Genomic DNA, 18,580 nt, shown 5'->3' with positions numbered 1-18,580 from the left:
GCTTATTTGCTCAAGCCCAGGAGATCTGTGCAGTAGTACTGGAATTGTTAACATGTACAGTATTATTATTATTTTTTGGCCCCCCTGCAGCATATGGAGTTCCCAGGCCAGGGATGAGATCCCAGCCACAGTTTCAACCTAGGCCACAGCTGCTGCAATGCCGGATCCTTAACCCACTCTGCCAGGCCGGGGATAGAACCTGCGTTCCCAGCGCCCCCCAGACGCCATCAACCCCATTGCGCCCCCGTGGGAACTCCAACTGTACACTTCTATTTCCAAGGGTCAAAGACACTGTATTTCATTGTTGGTCGACACAGGTAGCTCAGGGGAGTCTCGGGGGCTGCTGCACAAGGACATGCAACCCAGGGGTGTCCTCAGACTCATGCAAGGAAGCAGCCCTGAAAACCAGCAGCTCCCGAGAACCAGCCCCCTTCTTTTGGAACTGGCTTCTGGGCAGGACCGAGCAGCAGGACAGCACCCGTGGTGGCTGGGGGCAAGGACCGGGCGGTGTGTGCCCTACAGCCGCTGGGCACACAGGGACCTTGTGCACCAGAGCTGTGTGCGCCTGCCCAGGTCAGGGCCAGAGAGCTCTGAAGGGCTCCACCTGCAGAGGCTCGGGGCCAAGCAAGGGCTCTGGGCGTGACAGCTTGAGTCTTAACCACGAGAGACTCTGGAGTTTGAGAAGAATGCTTAATTCAAGCACCGACAATCAACATTCACGGTCCCAACCAACTCAGACTCAGGTTAAGGGGGGTGGCGGAGTGATCCGGGGAATCTCACGGCTGGTGGTTTGGGAAACCTGCTACAGGCTTTAAGGACGACAATCTTTCTTTCTTTCTTTTTGTCTCTTGTCTTTTTAGGGCTGCACCCACGGCACATGGAGGTTCCCAGGCTAGGGGTGTAATCAGCTACAGCCGCCGGCCTACACCACAGCCACAGCAACGCCAGATCTGAGCCACATCTGAGACTTACACCACCGCTCACGGCAACGCCAGATCCTTAACCCACTGAGCGACCCCAGGAATCAAACCCACAACGCCATGGCTCCTGGTCGGATTTGTTTCTGCTGCACCACAGCGGGAACTCCAGGATGGTAATGTTTCTATCGATGACACCCTCTGAAAGTTCAGACATGATAAGGATTCCCCTGCACTTCAGATTTAAGCTCTGCAATCCTACAACCGTGAGGCTCACAATGACACCGCATTTAAAGGTGGGTTTACATCACCAGCGCCTGCGGCCCACACGGAACAACCCTGCTCCAAGTGAGCCCATGGCTCGGGTCACGCTGTCACGCAAGTGCCCCACCCTCTGCAGGCACATTCAGAAGCTGTGTGTAATTCAGAAGCTGCCCCTTGAAGGGAAGCTACATCAACAGCAGGGACACTCGGCGACTCCTTTGAGGGCCCCACCTCCCAGCCCCCCAGCTTCCCAAGGGTCCCTTCCTGGACAGAGGCCAGCCTGGCACCGCTCTTTGTGTCACGCAGGAAGACATTTGCTCAAAGCCATATGGCTGGTGACCCAGCGAGCGAGCTGTAAACTCGACCTCCACGTGGCCACCCCTCCCAGAACCCGTCCACCCGCACATCCCTGCACAAGCCTGGCTCCCAGAGGGTCAGTCTGGGAGCAGCAGTTCCTTTATAGGATGCTGCTGGCCGGTCCGCTCTGCGAACCTGCTCTTCCCACCAGCACGTGGCACTCTGACATGGTCTGCAGTGGCCACACGACCAGACGACTCAGGCCCCTCACAGGGTCAGAGCCCTGCTGGGAGAAGGGCCGGGCAGTGGATACAAATTTACACTGGCCACCACAAGAAAAAAATGAGGTGGTGCGGGGAAGTTGGGGGTGCTACGGACAGAGCAGGAGAGCCAGTCTTTTAAAAAGCCAGAAACCCTTTGGCTGCTCTGCACCTGAACACACCGAACTCCCGACCATGCAAACTAACAGCGCACAGGAGCACGGTCGCAGGTGACTCAGAGCACACTTGTGTTTTCCTTGCACGGCGCCATGGCAGACGCAGACTTGTCTGGGGGACTGTAGGACCCTATCTAAAGACGAACCTCTGCACCATCCAGGTGGGGTCACAGCACCCACTCCACCTGCTGAAATAAAGCTTGGACCCTCACGGAGGGGGTGGCACAGGGAGTCACTGCCCAGACCCCAGGCACGTGGCTCCCAGCTGGCCTCCCAGCAGGTGCACTTCTCCTGCCTCACAGCAGTGGGTCAGCCTCCAGGTGACGGGGACCCAGGCCCAGGCCGAAGCACAAACAGGAAATAGTGATTCTTGGCGTTCTCATGGTGGATCAGTGGTAACAAACCCAACTAGCATCCATGAGGACACGGGTTCAATCCCTGGCCTGGCTCAGTGGGTTAAGGATCTGACGTTGCCATGAGCTGCCGTGTAGGTCGCATATGTGCCTCGGATTCAGTGTGGCTGTGGCTGTGGTGGAGGCCTCAGCTGTCACTCTGATTCCACCCCTAGCCCGGGAACTTCCACAATGCCGTGGGTGTGGCTGTAAAAATATATAAAAATAAAAATAAAAAGTAAAATAGGAGTTCCCATCGTGGCTCAGTGGTTAACGAATCCAAGTAGGAACCATTAGGTTGCGCGTTCGATCCCTGGCCTTGCTCAGTGGTTGAGGATCCGTCACTGCCATTAGCTCTGGTGTAGGTTGCAGACTCGGCTCAGATCCCGAGTTGCTGTGGCTCTGGTGTAGGCCAGTGGCTACAGCTCCGATTAGACCCCTAGCCTGGGACTCTCCATATGCCGCAAGAACAGCCCTGGAAAAGGCAAAAAGACAAAAATAAAATAAAATAAAATAATTCTGACCCCCCACCCCCACCCAGCCACAACCCAGGCCAACTCAGTCTACCTTCTGGAGGCAGGAACTGCATACGGGCACTTTGGGCCCCTGCGCTTTGTCCAGTTTCCAGGGAGCACCGAGCAGCAGTGACGGACTCCCGCTCTAGACAGGAGTTGGGGACCCACGACCTTTTAGAACATGGCCTGCGTCTTCTATCTGGGTCGCTGCAAGGGAAACCCAACTAGTATCCTTAGGCTTAGGCTGTTTATTTATCTTAGGCTGTTTATTTATCTTTATACGATCACATAAGAACGAAGCCTGTGTCATACAGGCCTGCGCAGTGGGTTCTGGAAACTCCCCTGCATTCCTAGGAGCAAGAGCCATCGCCAAAGATTCACTTGGGTAAGTTGTGTCCAGAGCTGGTTGGAGGCCTCCCGATTCCAGCGCATTCAAATGACCACGTGCATCCTCTACACGAAGAGTGGAAAAGGGGAAAAGACGGAATGACAACGAGAAGCCCAACACTCTTCCCAGCTTAAATGTTCCCAGGATGATGTAAGAAGCTTCCCCCACCGCAACCCCCCTGAACTGAAATACAAATTGATTCACCGGCATGATATATTCTTGAAGAGCAGGGTGACACTGCTAGAATTTCCTAGTCTGGGCGTTCCCATCGTGGCTCAGCAGTTAACAAATCTGGCTAGCAACCATGAGGACGCAGGTTCGATTCCTGGCCTCACTCAGTGGGTTAAGGATCCGGCGTTGCTATGAGCTGGGGCGTAGGTCGCAGATGCAGCTTGGATCTGGTGTTGCTGTGGCTCTAGTGTAGGCCAGCAGCTACAGCTCCAACTGGACCCCTGGCCTGGGAACCTCCATATGCTGCAGGTGCGGCCCCAAAAAGACAAAAAAAAAAAAGAAAGAAAGAAAGAAAGAAAGAAAGAAAGAAGGAAGGAAGGAAGGAAGGAAGGAAGGAAGGAAGGAAGGAAAGAAAGAAAGAAAGAAAGAAAGAAAGGAAGGAAGGAAGAAAGAAATTCCTAGTCTGCAGGTAGAGTGATGAAGATGCTGGCGGGAGCAGCCTCCGCCTCTGGGGCGCCCTCTCTCAGCCTTAAACTACAACACGGATGTGCCTGCAGAGCCATTCGCTGAGAAAAAAGAGGCTCCACTTCCATGTACGGGAAACGCCCAGAAGAGGCAAATTCCTAGAGAGAGAAAGCAGATTAGGGGCTGCCGGGGCCTCAGGGGAGTGGAACAGGGTGACTGCCAGTGGGCACAGGTCTCCTTTTGAAACGACAACAAATCAGGTAGCGGTGATGGTGGCATAACATTGGGAAGGTATTTAATGCCGTTTAATTGCGTACTTTGAAATGGCTAAAATAGTAAATTTTACTTAAGGTACATTTTCTCAAAATAAAAAAGATCGAGGTGGGAGGCTGTGGTTTTTATTCCCTAAGGTGATCTGCCCAAGGGTTTTCATCTGGAGATGCACATTATTCTATCGCGAATTGCTTAATTGCTTTCTTTCTATGGCTGCTCCCACAGCGTATGGAAATTTCCTGGGCCAGGGGTCAAATTGGAGCTGCAGCTGCCAGCCTACACCGCAGTTGCACCAACAGTGGATCCAAGCCACATCTTCGACCTACACTGCAGCCTGCAACAACACCAGATCCTTAACCCACTGAGCGAGGCCAGGGATCGAACTCACATGCTCACATACACTATGTCAGGTCCCTAACCCACTGAGCCACAGTGGGAACTCCAACTGCTTTCTCTTCATGTATCCTTTACTGTGAGTGCTAGGGTATTATGGAGATCTTCTAAAATATGTGTTTAGGTAGCTTACGTCAGCTATGACTTCGATTTCAGGATGAGATGGTATCGGAACATAGCTGTTTTGCAAACAGGACCGTGGGCCTGAGAGGGAGAAGCACTGCTGCAGGCCAGCCCAGGCGGCCCAGAGCAGGCCGGAGAGGCCTCCAGGGCCAGATGGCACCTCCCGCGTCCGCACCCCTAGGCCTTTCAGGGACGTCCAGAGAGACACCGAACCGGCCAGTCTGTGAAATGAGGGTCGCTGGAGCACAAGGAAGTGGTTCACCAACTCTCAGATTTAAAACGCGCTTTGATGCCACAAAAGTGAGTAGTTGCAACAACAGCTTCCAGCAGTGACCTTGTATTTCTCATCTTGCAGCCTCTTCCAGATTCGATGGGCACGGAGCCGCCTGCAGCGCAGCAAGCTGACTCTGCCACTAAATGTGCACGTGTGGGGGCGGGGGTCCAGTCCACCACTCCTCACTGTCCTAAAACGTCCGTGTCAGGGGGCAAGAGGGGGGCGTGGCCAGCCCTGACCTCTGGGCAGGAAACTCACTTTACTTTTTTATGATTTTTAGTAGCAAGCAGCTACTCTAGATCTTTCTTTTTTTTGGCCCTGCCCACCACATGTGGACATTCCCAGGCCACCAGGGATAGAACAGGTGCCACAGCAACAACCTGAGCCACAGCAGTGACCTGCCAGATCCTTAGCCTGTGGTGCCACTAGGGCGCTCCAGGCACCTCATTTCTGACCTCTCATGCAGTGACTGGAGCTCCCTGGGGGAAAAGTCCACCTTTGCCTGTGGCAGCACATGGAGAGCAGAGTCCTTCGTGGCAACGTTACCAGGGGCCCTGGGCCCAGGCTCACGGGCCCCTCACCCCACCATCTCCTTTATCCTGGGTCCCTCCTGGGCCTGGGCCCCCCGTAACTGTTAGCTCCTCCTGCTTCCCAGGAGCTGGCGACTGGGGGACGGGGGTCGGGAATGACGTCAGAGCCAGGGACACACACAGTTCAAGTTATCCCGGGAGAGGGGGACCCTCTGGGCACACAGGGAAGCGACGGCGGCCAAGAAGCACCTCAGAGAATGCGACCCCGAGCTGACCCGACCACCCAGAGCGTCCCTGACCCCTAGAGGCCACAGAATGAGAGGCCAGGCCTCCTGGGCTCCTGTGTGTCGGACTGGACAGCACTGAACACAGCCTAAAACCACACACTCTGGGCTCGGGTTCAAAACAACATCCAGCGTTGTCATGGTGTCACGGATGGGATCCTGCACGCCTCCGCAGACCCAAGGATGCTCACACCTGGCTCAGTGGGGACAGGCCTGGCTGGGCAGCTGAGAGGAATGGGGGTTTCCGTGGACGGTGAGACAGCAGGTGCGACGTTCGCGTTGCATTAGCTGGGTTCGAAGGAGGCAGCCGCCCCTCCCAGCACGTGTGGTTGGGACCCGGGGCTCGGGAGGAAGGGGGCGGGAGAGAGGGACGTGGTGGGGGTGGGGGGCGGCCAGGCAGACATCGGCACAGGAGCCCGGGACTTGACAAACTCCAAGGGTGCAGCTACGCAGGTACAAAGCAGATCAATTAAGAACTTATTTAGGCTTTAAACGTTAACTCCCTTTTTTGTAGTGTTAAAAATACAGCATTACATTCACATTCTTGGCCATTTATAAGTGCGCAGTTTAGTGATATTAAGCATATAATCAGATGGTTCTGCCACCAATCTCTGTAACTTTTTCATCTCAAAATACTGGATAGAACTTGTCTCTTAACCGAAGCGGTATGGACACGTTGCCTTAAGCTCTACTCCGCGCTAGAGCTTTTAAAACCACACGAATGAACCCACGCCCAGACGGCATTAGATTTGTGGGCATAACAGCCACCATCCAAAGAAAGGCCACTCGCACTGTTTGAAACCCACCGAAAGAGAACCAAGCTGTGCTCCAAGGACCTGGCACGTCACGTCTCCCAGTGGAGACCGGTGGCTATTATCCTTCACCCTCTTGTTCCCGAGCTCGCCCGCGGCCCCCAAGGACAAGGACACTGAGCTGCCAGTGACGCCTGCTCTGCCACGGCTCCTGCAGGGACACCAGGTCCGCCTGCCCCCTGGACACAGAAGCATCCCCCCTCCCCGTCTGCAAAGGGTCATTTTTGTCTTGGAAGGGCCATGAGGAGAGGCCCGAGGGTGGAGAGAAGAGACCCGAGCCCTCGCTCTTTGCTCAATGCGTCCCCAGACCACACGGTCCGCGGTGGCTCCTGCTCCTGGGCCGGGACCCTCTTCCCGGAAATGCCTGAGAACGAACACAGGATGGCCACGCAGGAAGAGCCCCCAGGCCGGGTCGGAGCCTGGTCTCACGCCCTCCCTGACCTCGAGCTTCCTCTCTGTGAACAGACGTCACCCTCCATCGCATTCGACTGGGGGGGACCAGAGCGCCTCCAGGAGGGCGATCCTGGAAGAGCCTTCTTGGTTCAGTGATGCCCAGTACATCGGGAAGCACACGGCTGTGCCCCAGAGCCCCAGAGGCTGCGGTACGTGGTAGGGGCATATGGCAGGCTGGGGATCTGCTGCTGTGGGTGACCCCGGGGCCGGCCTGAGATGGCTTTCCTCACCCATCAGAGTCTGCATCCTCAGGGAAACGGAGGGACCCCGAGGGCGAATATTCCATTCCGTGACGCACCCCACTGGCCCCTTCCTCCCTCTCCCCGCCCACCTGGATTCCCTGGCCTTGGCCTTGAACACCCCTGCACTTCGGGCACACCTGGGCCCCGCCTCTCCCCCAGGTCTGCACAGCCTATGCCAACCTTCCTCCTGGCAAGCCCTTGCTTTCCCCCCTCCCACCCCCATGCGATGCTCTCAGCTGTCCTACACTGGCCCCGTGGGCTCATGCCCTTGCCCCCCCACGCTCAGGGGTCCTATGCTCACCCCTGACATTGAAGCCACGAGTTCTCACACTGGACCCCTCTGGTTGGGGCATAACACAGAATTGAAATTGATGGGCTTTCCACTACCCGTCACTAAATACTTGGCATCACTCTGGATTCCCTTCAGCAGGAATCAGCTCTGACGCAAGGACTCACGCAGGGCATGTCTGTCTGCCTGCACAATGTCCTAGCGCCCTCTGCAAGCAGAACACGGGGCCCGCCAGGGTCCTACCGCTCAGGGTCAGGGATGGATGTGCCGTGAACAAAAGATTTTGACCACAGGAAGCAAGGAGCCCATGAGGTGTAAGGAAAACAGAGCTGGCTTTCTGCCATCCGTGGAATCGTACACTCCACAGACTGAGTCATTTCTTTTGTTACTCGGGTATTATCAGGTGAAATCTCCCCCCACTTAAAGGGTGTGATCCAAGAAACTCATCTTCGAGCAGGGCTGCAGAGGTGTCAGATGGGAGCAGGGGAGCCCCAGGGGCACTGAGCACCTGCAGGGAGTGAAACACCCCCACATCTCACCCCACTTCACAAGGTCTCTCAAAAGCTTCCTGAGATCCCCTTCTCTGCGGGGCCTCTCTTTTGTCTCCTGGGTGGGGACTGACTCCCCACACTGTTCAAGATAAACCTCGCTCAGGACCCTGTGCCAATTCAGCAGAGCCACAAGGGTCCCTGGAGAATCTGCATTTCCAGCCCCTCTACGTACAAGCCTTACCAGGTGCCAGGAAACAAAATGAATAAGTCGCTGGCACTACCCTCCAGGGGTTTTCTGTCTGGTGGCAAAATCTGAATTTAGTGGTGTAAGGGCACAGCCAAGGGAAGCAGCATGAGACAGACGGAGGCTCTGTTTATATAGTCTGGTGGCGTGGACGTCAGGGATGATGCTGTGCTTACAAGAGTGCAGGTGCCGAGGGTCAGTACTTACCATCACTCTACCCTCCCAGCGTCGTCATCACCACCCTCACCACCCTCACCACCAGCGTCACCACCACTGTCATCACCAGTCATTACCATCATTGCCATCACCACCAACCATTGTTATCACCACCCTCACCACCAGCGTCACCACCACCACCATCACCACTGTCATCATCAGTCATTACCATCGTCCCCATCACCACCATCCTTATCACCACCACCACCAGCGTCACCACCATCACCACCGTCATCACCCATCATTACCATCATCCCATCACCACCAACCACTGTTGCCACCACCACCACTGTCATCACCATCGTCCTCACCACCACCATCACCACCGTCATCACCAGTCATTACCATCATCGTCCTCACCACCCTCACCACCAGCGTCACCACCACCACCACCACCACCAGTGTCATCACCTTCACCACCACCACCACCACTGTCATCACCACCAACTATCACCACTGTCATCACCACCACTGTCATCCCCACCAGTGTCATCACCACCACCACCACCATCACCACCAGCGTCACCACCACCACCACCCTCCTCACCATTATTATAACTGTGTTGATACAAAGGAGACTTTCTCAAAAAACGCTCAGCCTCCACATATAAATTTCATCTCAGAAACACCCAGACCCAAGGTGGCCACGCGGCTGCCCGCAGAGCCGATACAGCGTGACGCGTGTGGAACACGCAGCAGCCTAGAAGGAGCTCCGCGGGTTCCCGACTCCCTACCACCAGGCGGTCTTTCGCATAGTCAGGACATGATGTGCAAAGACTGAAGGACTTTACTCACTTAAGGATGCTGAGGCCTCTGCGGCAAACATTTATCTACAGCCAGAAGGAAGACACTGTGCAGCTGTTGACAGCTGGGGGCAAGATACAAGGCAGGCCAAGGAGGGTCTCATGGAGCAGATACAGCGTCTTGGAACTTCCCAGCCTATTTCCCATTTGAGAGCAAAACTCGAGGCGGCTCTGGTCAGATACTGCCCCACATGAACAGGGCTGAGCCTCAGGCACATGGAAGCAGGACGATGCATCTGTGGGGTGAGAGCCGCCGTCCTGGGCATGTCTGGAGCCTTGCACTCTCCAGCCCCTCCCGACCCAGCATGGCAGGACCAAGAGGCACGCGTGCCCCAGCTCAGCTCGGCAGCCCTGCTCTTGCCCATCCAGGGGACAGACGTGTGCTGGGGACCTGGAACATTTTCAAAGCCCAGGTTTCCAGCATCCCCAAACCTTCTGGAATGTTCCACAACTCAGAATCAGTGGGTTAGCTCTACACCTTTATGACTTTCCTGGCCACTTGGTGCTTTTTTTTTTTTTTTTTTTTCCTGTTGCTGGCTGACCTAGCTTTTTGCAACAGAGAGATGTAAACACTGACATTTAAATTTTTTTCTTCTTTTTTGTCTTTTTTAGGGCCGCACCTGTGGCAGATGGAGGTTCCCAGGCTAGGGGTCCAATCGGAGCTGTAGCTGCCGGCCTACACCACGGCCACAGCAACGCGGGATCTCAGCTACGTCGCAACCTATACCACAGCTCACAGCAACGCTTAAGGATCCTTAACCCACTGAGCGAGGCCGGGGATCGAACCAGCAACCTCATGGTTCCTAGTCGGATTCGTTAACCACTGAGCCACGACAGGAACTCCTGACATTTAAATTTTAAAATCAAACGGGTTCCCGTGTCGTCTATACGTGCCAAGGAGGGAAGGAAGTTGTCTTCGCCCTCCGTTCCAGGGGCTGAGAGCTACCGACTTGCACACACCTCTGACGGCGTTTCTATCAAGACAACACGTCCCAGAACGAGGGCCAGAAGTCTGCGCGCGGCCTGTTGCAAGACTTGTCCACACCTTCACATCAAACGTGGTGCTGGTCTCAAGGCGCTGCCCTTCCCCGCTGGGCACTTTCCTGGGACAGGAGCTCATCCCACCCTTGCGAGCCAGGCTCCAAGGACAAGGCCAGTGCCTACGCTGTGAGCCGCGCCTCTGGAGTTCCTCGCTGCTCAGGCTTCCTAACTTCAGGAGGATCTCTGGCGATCAGCCTCCACTCGGCCTACATCAATCGAGTTCTAAAACTATAGGGGGAAAATAAAAACCAACGAACACCCAAGATTCCTATCAAAAAAGAATGGACTGGAGTTGCCATGGTGGCGCAGTGGTTAACGAATCCAACTAGGAACCATGAGGTTGCGGGTTCGGTCCCTGCCCTTGCTCAGTGGGTTAAGGATCCGGCGTTGCCGTGAGCTGTGGTGTAGGTTGCAGACGCGGCTCGGATCCCGCGTTGCTGTGGCTCTGGCGTAGGCCGGTGGCTACAGCTCCGATTCAACCCCTAGCCTGGGAACCTCCATGTGCCGCGGGAGCGGCCCAAGAAATAGCAACAACAACAACAACAACAAAAAAAGACAAAAGACAAAAAAAAAAAAAAAAGGATGGACTGATAAACACTCTAATTGAATTGGCATAATTAAGAACTAAACATGGGAGTTCCCGTCATGGCGCAGTGGTTAACGAATCCGACTAGGAACCATGAGGTTGCGGGTTCGGTCCCTGTCCTTGCTCAGTGGGTTAAGGATCCGGCGTTGCCGTGAGCTGTAGTGTAGGTTGCAGACGCGGCTTGGATCCCGCATTGCTGTGGCTCTGGCGTAGGCCGGTGGCTACAGCTCTGATTCAACCCCTAGCCTGGGAACCTCCATATGCCGAGGGAGCGGCCCAAGAAATAGCAACAACAACAACAACAACAAAAAAGACAAAAGACAAAAAAAAAAAAAAAAAAAAAAGAACCAAACATGCATTAAATTTTACAGGTCTGTTGAAGCATTCAAGTCCTATAATTTCAAAAACATCATTATGTAGCATAGGTCGCAGCTGCAGCTCGGACTCAGTCCCTGGCCTGGGAACATCCATGTGCTGGGAGCGCAGCCACTAAAAAAAATTTTTTATGTCATTATTTTTTATAAGAAAAGGAACGAGAAAATATCAAAAATAAAATTAACATTCCAGGACTTCCTGTTGTGGCTCAGTGGCAACAAACTCAACTAGTATTCATGAGGATGCAGGTTTGATCCCCAGCCTCGCTCAGAGCTCAGTGGGTGAAGGATCCCGAGGTGCTGTGAGCTGTAGAACAGGTCACAGATGCTCAGCTTGCATCTGGTGTGGCTGTGGCGTAGGCCGGCAGCTGCAGCTCCGAGTGAACCCCTGGCCTGGGAACTTCCATACACTGCAGGTTCGGCCCCACCCCACATCCCCCCAAAAAATAAAATAGACAAAAATTCCAGTAATTACAGTGATGAGTTTCTCAAGTAACTTAAGCCAACTAAAGCGTGGAGGAGGGGAAGGGCTCCAGGCTCTGGGTTTCATTGCTGTAAGAGGAGCAGTCCCTGCGGATGGAGTTCCATCCCCTGGAAAACGAATGAACTAATTAAAGAGGCCACCAGAGGGTAACCAGAGCCTCAGAGTCCTTTTCCCCCAATACGCTCAGATGCCTCCAACCTCCTCCAAATTTCGAAGGAAGTTTTCATCCAAGGGAAAAGGATTTCTGGTTTTAATTTTTCCAAATACTTGAAGTAGGTTCGGTGAAGTAAGAGAGAGGATGCAGGCAGTCGTTTTCCCCAGCTGAAACCTTTTTTAAACTCAGAAGCCTCTGAACGAATCTGAGTCTCTACACCCACATCCTGCCACTTGGACTCAGCACCACTGAGTTGCTGCTGTTACTACTGCTGCTGTCCTACGGCTACACGACAGCCTGGGAGTTCTCGTCGTGGAGCAGCAGAAACAAATCCGACGAGGAAACATGAGGTTGTGGGTTCGATCCCTGGCCTTGCTCAGTGGGTTAAGGATCTGGCATTGCCATGAGCTGCAGTGTAAGCTGCAGACTCAGCTCAGAGCTGATACTGCTATGGCTGTGGTGTAGGCCAGCAGATGTAGTTCTGATTGGACCCCTAGCCTGGGAACCTCCCCACGAAGTGGGTGTGGCCCTAAAAAGCAAAAAAAAAAAAAAAAAAAAAAAAACCCACAGTACATCCTGGTCCTCCACTCTCAGGGGATGCTTCCAGGATCCTAGGTACTCGGGGAAGCTGGGATGTTACACCATCGGCTCCCTTATGACCCAGGTATTTGACTAGCACTTCCTGAGCCCCTCCATCAGCCTGGCACGGCACAGGATTTCTTTTAACGGATGGAGTGAACAGAAATTCAGAGATTACATCCTTAACCCCAAATCCCAGTCAGTCCACGCAAGGCTCAGCCACACCAAGGTCTGCAAAGCTCAGGTTCCCCGGCCACCTGGCCCTGGGCGGCCTGAAATCCACCCCATCTGACCGCGAAGCGGGCAGGGCCTCTGGGTGCAGCAACCGGGGCCAATTCCTGTGAACGACCTGGGTGACCCTGGAACCTCAACTGCAAGACAGATCGGCCCCTGCAGCCCAGGGGCCGGAGGGGATGAAAGGGCTCTGAGAACAATGTCCAGAGCAAGAAGAGCCCTCCCCCATCAGGAGTCCCGTCCTGCAGACACCCGGTCCTCAGGGCCAGACTCCCAAGGAGGAGCAGGAGGCACAGGAGGAGGAGGAGGAGCAGAAGGAGGAGCAGGAGGGGGGGGAGGGGACCCCAGGTGCTTCCTTCTTCACCCTCCTGTGTTCGCTCTAAGAGGCTAGGCCCTTGGGGAACCAGCTGAAGCCCCAGGTGGGGACGCACTAACGCGCCAACACCAGAGGGTCTGGCCTCCCTGGACGCCACAGTCTCAGCCCCGAGGTGACCACTGGGTCGTGCATCCTGCCTGAGAGAGGGAGCTCCCCAGAACGCGGCCCCATCCTGCCCTCCACCTCCCCAGATGCCAGCAGCTCCCAGGCTTCACCCAGCCCCATCCCCTCCGTGTGGACGTTTCTAGACGTTCACTCCCCCTGTGGCCTCACACACCATCCCTTGACCCCAGGCACCCCCACTCTGTCCCCGTGTCCCACAGCCTCCACCTCCCCAACGTGAACAGCTTGTCACAGGCCCAAGCCCAACACCCGCCCCACATCCAAGCAGCTGTGCGGCCAGAGGTCACCTCTGCCCACCACAGCCATTCCCCGTGGCCCCCAGGCCTTGCACAACCAGTCCTGGGGGAAGAGCCTGCACAGCCCCCACTACTGCACGGGGCACTTGGGGACCCCTCGTCAGCGCCTGCCTTCCTGCTGCGCTGGAGCTGCCACTGGACTCTGGAGCCCGGATTCCAGCCTCTCGGCCCGACTCTCTGGAACATGCCACTCCGTCTTCCCTCCCCGAGCCCACCTCCACCCGCCCCCACGACCCTCTTCTAGCTCTTCGGCCCCAAGAACAGTCTCTCCACTCCTCCTCATGCCCCTCGTCCAGACCCAGTGAAGAGCCCAGCATCTTCCAGAAAGCCCTATTCTGCTAAACACGGACGCAGGCAAGTACACGTCCCATCAAACGCCAGCTCACCTTGCCGCGTGGGGGCCCGGCCGGGGCCATCTCCTGCGTCCTGCAGGCGCCCGCTGGCCCGCAGCCCGCCTCCCACGCCGTCCGGGGGCGCGGGGCTGTTGGCCTGGCTGCCTGGCATGGTCATGTGGGTGGGGATGGGCTCAAAGGTGGGGTCCAGCTCCAAGATCAGCCTGTTGAGCTGCTCAATGGACTGATCGATGTCCAGGGTGGGGGAGCCTGGGGAGGGGTCCACGCTCAGCTCCAGGCCGGTACCATTCATGACTCTGACGTCTGAAATCCTGGGTTTGAAGGCTGCTTTGCCGGGAGGGGGTCGCTGTGTGTCAGGTGGATGTGGCCCGGGGCCTATGCCCCTCTGGACAGCCACTCTGCTGCTGGCGCCCCGGGTGGGGGTGATGGGGACCCTGGGCTGGATCTGTGCCAGGCTGGAACTGTCTGCTGGGCCGCGGGCGCCGAGCCTGGCCTCCCCGTCGGGGGCGAAGCTGTACTGGTGAGCGGCCACCATCTGCTGCTGGCGCACCCAGGTCTGCGTGGGGTAGCTGCCCTGCCCGTAGGCCGGTGTCGGGGCGGGCACAGAGGGCTTCCTGAGCACGGGCTGCGGCTGCTTGGGCTCACAGCTCCCAAACGCCCGCTCCCGCTCGTAAGAGGGGTCCACACCGAGGCCCAAGTCTGGGGCGAGGGTCCCGTGCTGATCCTCGCCCGCGGTGCTGCCAAATCCGTCAGACAAGAGGGAGTTCTGGCTGCTCTGGTGGCAGGTGAAGGGGCCCAGGTGGGCTGACGGGTGGCCCTCCGAGGAGGACAGCGTCCCGATGCTGTCGACACTGTGCAGGTCGTGGCCGGGCGTCTCGTCGTCCAGGATGTCCGTCTCCCGGTCCTTGGGGGTGGCGTCTCCGTTCACGTGGACCTGGGCTGGTACCACATGGCGTGTCCCGCTGTACTTGCTGCGAGCATCAGTCATATCCTTGACGGGGCTTCCAGAATCTTCGAGGCCAAAGCCACTGAGCAGCTGATCCAGCTCGGCCTTCTCCTGGGGGCTCAGGCCCCTCTTGGGTCCTGGAACCAGGTGCTCCTCAGTCCTGTCGGTCCTCACCGAGGCTGTGGAGTGGCCCGAGTCACTGCTGACAGACAGGGTGTGGTCGCTGTGGTCTGGGCTGCCGGCGGCCGGGACGGCCGGGGACCCAGCCGGGGCACTGGGATCCGAGGCGCTCTTCTTCCTCACCTTGGCGTAAAGACTGCCGTCGACGGGGCCCTGCGTGTGCAGCACTGGTGGGGAGAAAAGGAGAGGCGGACTGTAAGTCAGGGCTGAAAGGGGGCTTTGGGCTCTTGGAACGGGTCTGTGCACCTGCCTGGACAAATACATGAATTCCTAACAGGCAGCTTAGAATAACCAAGGCCAGGGACTCTTCTAGGATCCCCAAGTTCTATATACTCCTGCAAGCGATTGCCAATGAAAAGCAATTTGAATAATCAAATATCTTCAGGCCCCAGAAGTGTTTCGACCGCCCCCCCACCTTACGGCCGCACCCACAGCATATGGAAGTTCCCAGGCCAGGAACTGAATCTGAGCCTGAGCTGCGAGCTATGCCACAGCTGCAGCAATGCCCCATCCTTAACCCAAAGGGATGGAACCAGTGCCTCCAAGGAGACAAGGTGGATCTTGAATCCTCTGTGCCACCGCGGGAAGTCCTGTTTCTACCTGTTGATGCCCCGGGACTGGTCATTTAGAGAACCTTTGGGACTCTCCACACTCAAAGTCATCTCGCTCCGAGGGCTCCCTGTCAGATTCATTCTTAGTGTGAATGCGGAACACAGCTCAGCTTGCAAACCCCGGAGACTCAAGGATGGATTGTGCGTGTGAGACAAGACAGGGCTTCTGTCAACTGAGCCTTTTCCAGGGACCAGGTTCACAAACCCTTAGTAAACAGAATATCTGACTTAGGAGCCTGCTATCCTCTCAACACGATCCAATGAAATCTAAATATGTGACTCGGTGAAAAGAGAAAGTTACAGGAACAGGTTTCCAGGCTTCCTGCTAAGGCAGCATCCCTGTCCCCGGGCCAGGAAGGTGCCAAAGACCTCAGCACACAGGTAGGTGAGCACTGGTTGGTTGCCACGGCGAGCCAGGAAAACAAAAGTAGGCCTGGCATGCAGGTGGGAAGAGCAGAACCCCGTGCTACGATTATTAATTTCAGCCTTGGCTGCGGCACTCAGCCACTCCCCAGCCTCAAATTGCTGATGGTACTTGGTACTCGCCCGCCGGGGTCAGAGCATGGAGCTGGGAGGGCGCCCAACGGCACGAGAGAGCTGCAGTCAGCTCCTCCCTCCCCCGCCACCCTCCTCAGCGCTCCCCCCCGCCCCGTTTTCCCAAGCCTGAAATTGCAGACATACCAAAACAAGGGAGCTGCAGGGGGCTTGACCACAGGGCTGCTGGGGCCCCTGGGAGCCACTGGGCTGCGTCCCAGTACAGGGGCCTGGGACCTCCGGAGGGACCTGTGCTGGGTGCACGCCACGATCAGCTGCTTCTGCTTTTTTGAGAACTTTGGGGCGCCATGCCAGAGCAGAGATCTCTAGGGTGTTTGGGGGTGCTATGCCAAGAACGCTGTGCCCAAGAGGAGGCAGTGTGAGGAGGAATGGGGACACTGAGGTACAGGCCAGTGCAGAACCTCAGTGACCCTCATCCGAAAGAAAGGCCTGGCCAAGGGGCGAGGGGGGTGCCGGTGTTAGGGCTGGGCAGAGAAATGATACCCAAAAATGCTATCAACAAACCAAGTCTTTAAGACAGGCAACCGGTGATGTGAGCATCTAAGTAAGAGGCAGCTGCTGGACGCAGCTTCGGGGTAATTGAGGGAAGGTGTCAATGACAGCTGGTGGCCACAGAGCACCTGTCAGGGGGCAGGCGCTCAGCACATTTCCTCTGACTTCCACAGGAAGGCCTTTCTCGCATGTTCCTTTTGTGAAATAAAGAGCAAAAGCTGAAGGAGCATCCGTAATTTGCCCAAGATCGGGAGGTCCAGGCGGGATCAGAACCCAGGCTCTCCGGCTTGGCAGCCTGGGCTCCCCCATTGCCCGTGCTGACCACCTGCCCAGGAAGGCCTATGCCAGGGCCCTGCCCATGAACGAGGTGGCACCAGTGATGACACTCTGCAGGGGGTCAGCAAGTGACTGGCGGGCACTGATGGGAGTGTGTGCTGCCCGGAGCTCTGCACACAAGGACCCTGAAACGAGCTCTGCAAGTCACAGGGCACCTGCCACCATCACCCCTACAGCCTCAAAGTGCAAAGTCCAGCCGCAGGTGAGTCACCAGGTCATCACACTTAGGACACTGGTGGGCTCCTGCAGAATGGCCATGGGTGAAGTGGGAGCTGGAACATCAGACAGCCACCAGTTCAAGTCCCGGCTCTTCCTCCATCTGCCCTGGGCCACCCACCCCGGTTCGCCCAGCTGCACAATGAGAGGGTGGGCATGGTTTCCGCAACACTCTGGAGGTCACGGCACACAGAAGGGTTCTTTCTAGCCCCGAGAAGACACTGGTTTAACTGGGCCTCTGTGGGAGACCCTCTGCAACCAGGAAAACTCGAGTAACGCGAGACCCAGGGAGACAGGTGCTGGCCTTCTCATCTGCAGCGTGAGCAGGACAGGGCACTGCCCCCTGGGAAGCTCAGCTCCCCACAGCGCAGGGGCAGCTGGCGCCAGGCCCAGGGGACAGACCCCCCCCCCCGGCCACTGCACAGCCAGGCAGGGTGGTCTGCGATCTCTAGAAACCGAAGCCAGGCATGCCAGGCATTCATGACTTCCGCCTCCCTCTTCCTGAATCTGGCTGCAAACGACGGGCACAACGAATTAGGGGAAACAAGGAATCTGAGAATGAGCTGCACAAAAATTTTTGATTTCGATTCAGGCACTGCCCCAAAGTTAATCACTTAGAGTCGAACCCCTTGGCCAGCCCCAAGCCAAGAATGGTGCCTAAGCGCCTGCAGGCAACGGAACAAGACAGGATACCCCTGTCTGGGGAGTTACGAGTAATCTCAATCTTCTTATTTTTATTAGCAGTAGAAATCTTACGATAATAATAAATGCATTAAAAAACAACATGACTGCCCCTGACTAGACACCAGCTCTGTGTGAGGCCGGGCGGGCACTGAGCATCTAGGCCTCTGTCTCCTGGAACCCGCAGCCTGAGGGGGTGGGAGGAGGGCCCAGGCTGCCCCCCCACAGGGAGTGCGGCAATGGGATGCAGCCAAAGGCCACCACGGACTCTCTCTAAACTTCCTACCAGGCGCACAGATTCCTTTCTACATCAGAAAGCGCCCAACACATGTTCTCTCCATAGGAAAAGAATCAGAACCAAATCAGTGAATCTTCAAGTCAGACCTGCCCAAACTTCTGAATCAGTTTGTAGGAGCTTGAATCTCCCCATGCTACAGGGCCCCTGGGGTGCTGTCCAGAGGCCTCCACAGATGCCCTCCTGCACCCACACTTTGTGCTCCTGGGGAGAGGGGCAGCCAGACTCCGGGTGAGGAGGAAAAGGGTGCCCTCTGGTGCCCATTGCCCCTGCCCTGCATTCTTTGCCAAGGGACTCAGAGTGAGGCTCTCTGCACCTGGACGTGGGGTTCCTCTTCTGCCTTGACTTTGCGCATCCCCGGTTAGGATGTTCAGACTGTTCAAGGCCCTGATTCTT

The 18,580-nt window shown here is 56.3% G+C and overlaps 1 protein-coding gene across 15 annotated transcripts in view; it reads right to left on the bottom strand.

The window, feature by feature from the left end:
• The window catches only part of TNS3 (tensin 3), a 232,623-nt gene that overhangs the window by 56,898 nt on the left and 157,145 nt on the right, over positions 1-18,580 (bottom strand). For all 15 annotated transcript variants that reach the window (XR_014834141.1, XM_021079356.2, XM_085005686.1 and 12 more), the window contains one exon: positions 13,906-15,165. Coding sequence is in view for 14 of the 15 variants with exons in the window: in XM_021079356.2 (XP_020935015.2) it covers positions 13,906-15,165 (1,260 nt within the window). In the remaining variant the exon portion in view is untranslated. The remainder of the gene's footprint in view (positions 1-13,905; positions 15,166-18,580) is intronic.

The sequence above is a fragment of the Sus scrofa genome, chromosome 18, assembly GCF_054392235.1.
Source record: "Sus scrofa isolate SSC_HxYL_T2T_F1_AM1 chromosome 18, Sscrofa_HxYL_maternal_Yorkshire_Landrace_v2.0, whole genome shotgun sequence".
Taxonomy (NCBI): domain Eukaryota; kingdom Metazoa; phylum Chordata; class Mammalia; order Artiodactyla; family Suidae; genus Sus; species Sus scrofa.
This window is presented reverse-complemented; position numbering and strand designations above follow the sequence as displayed.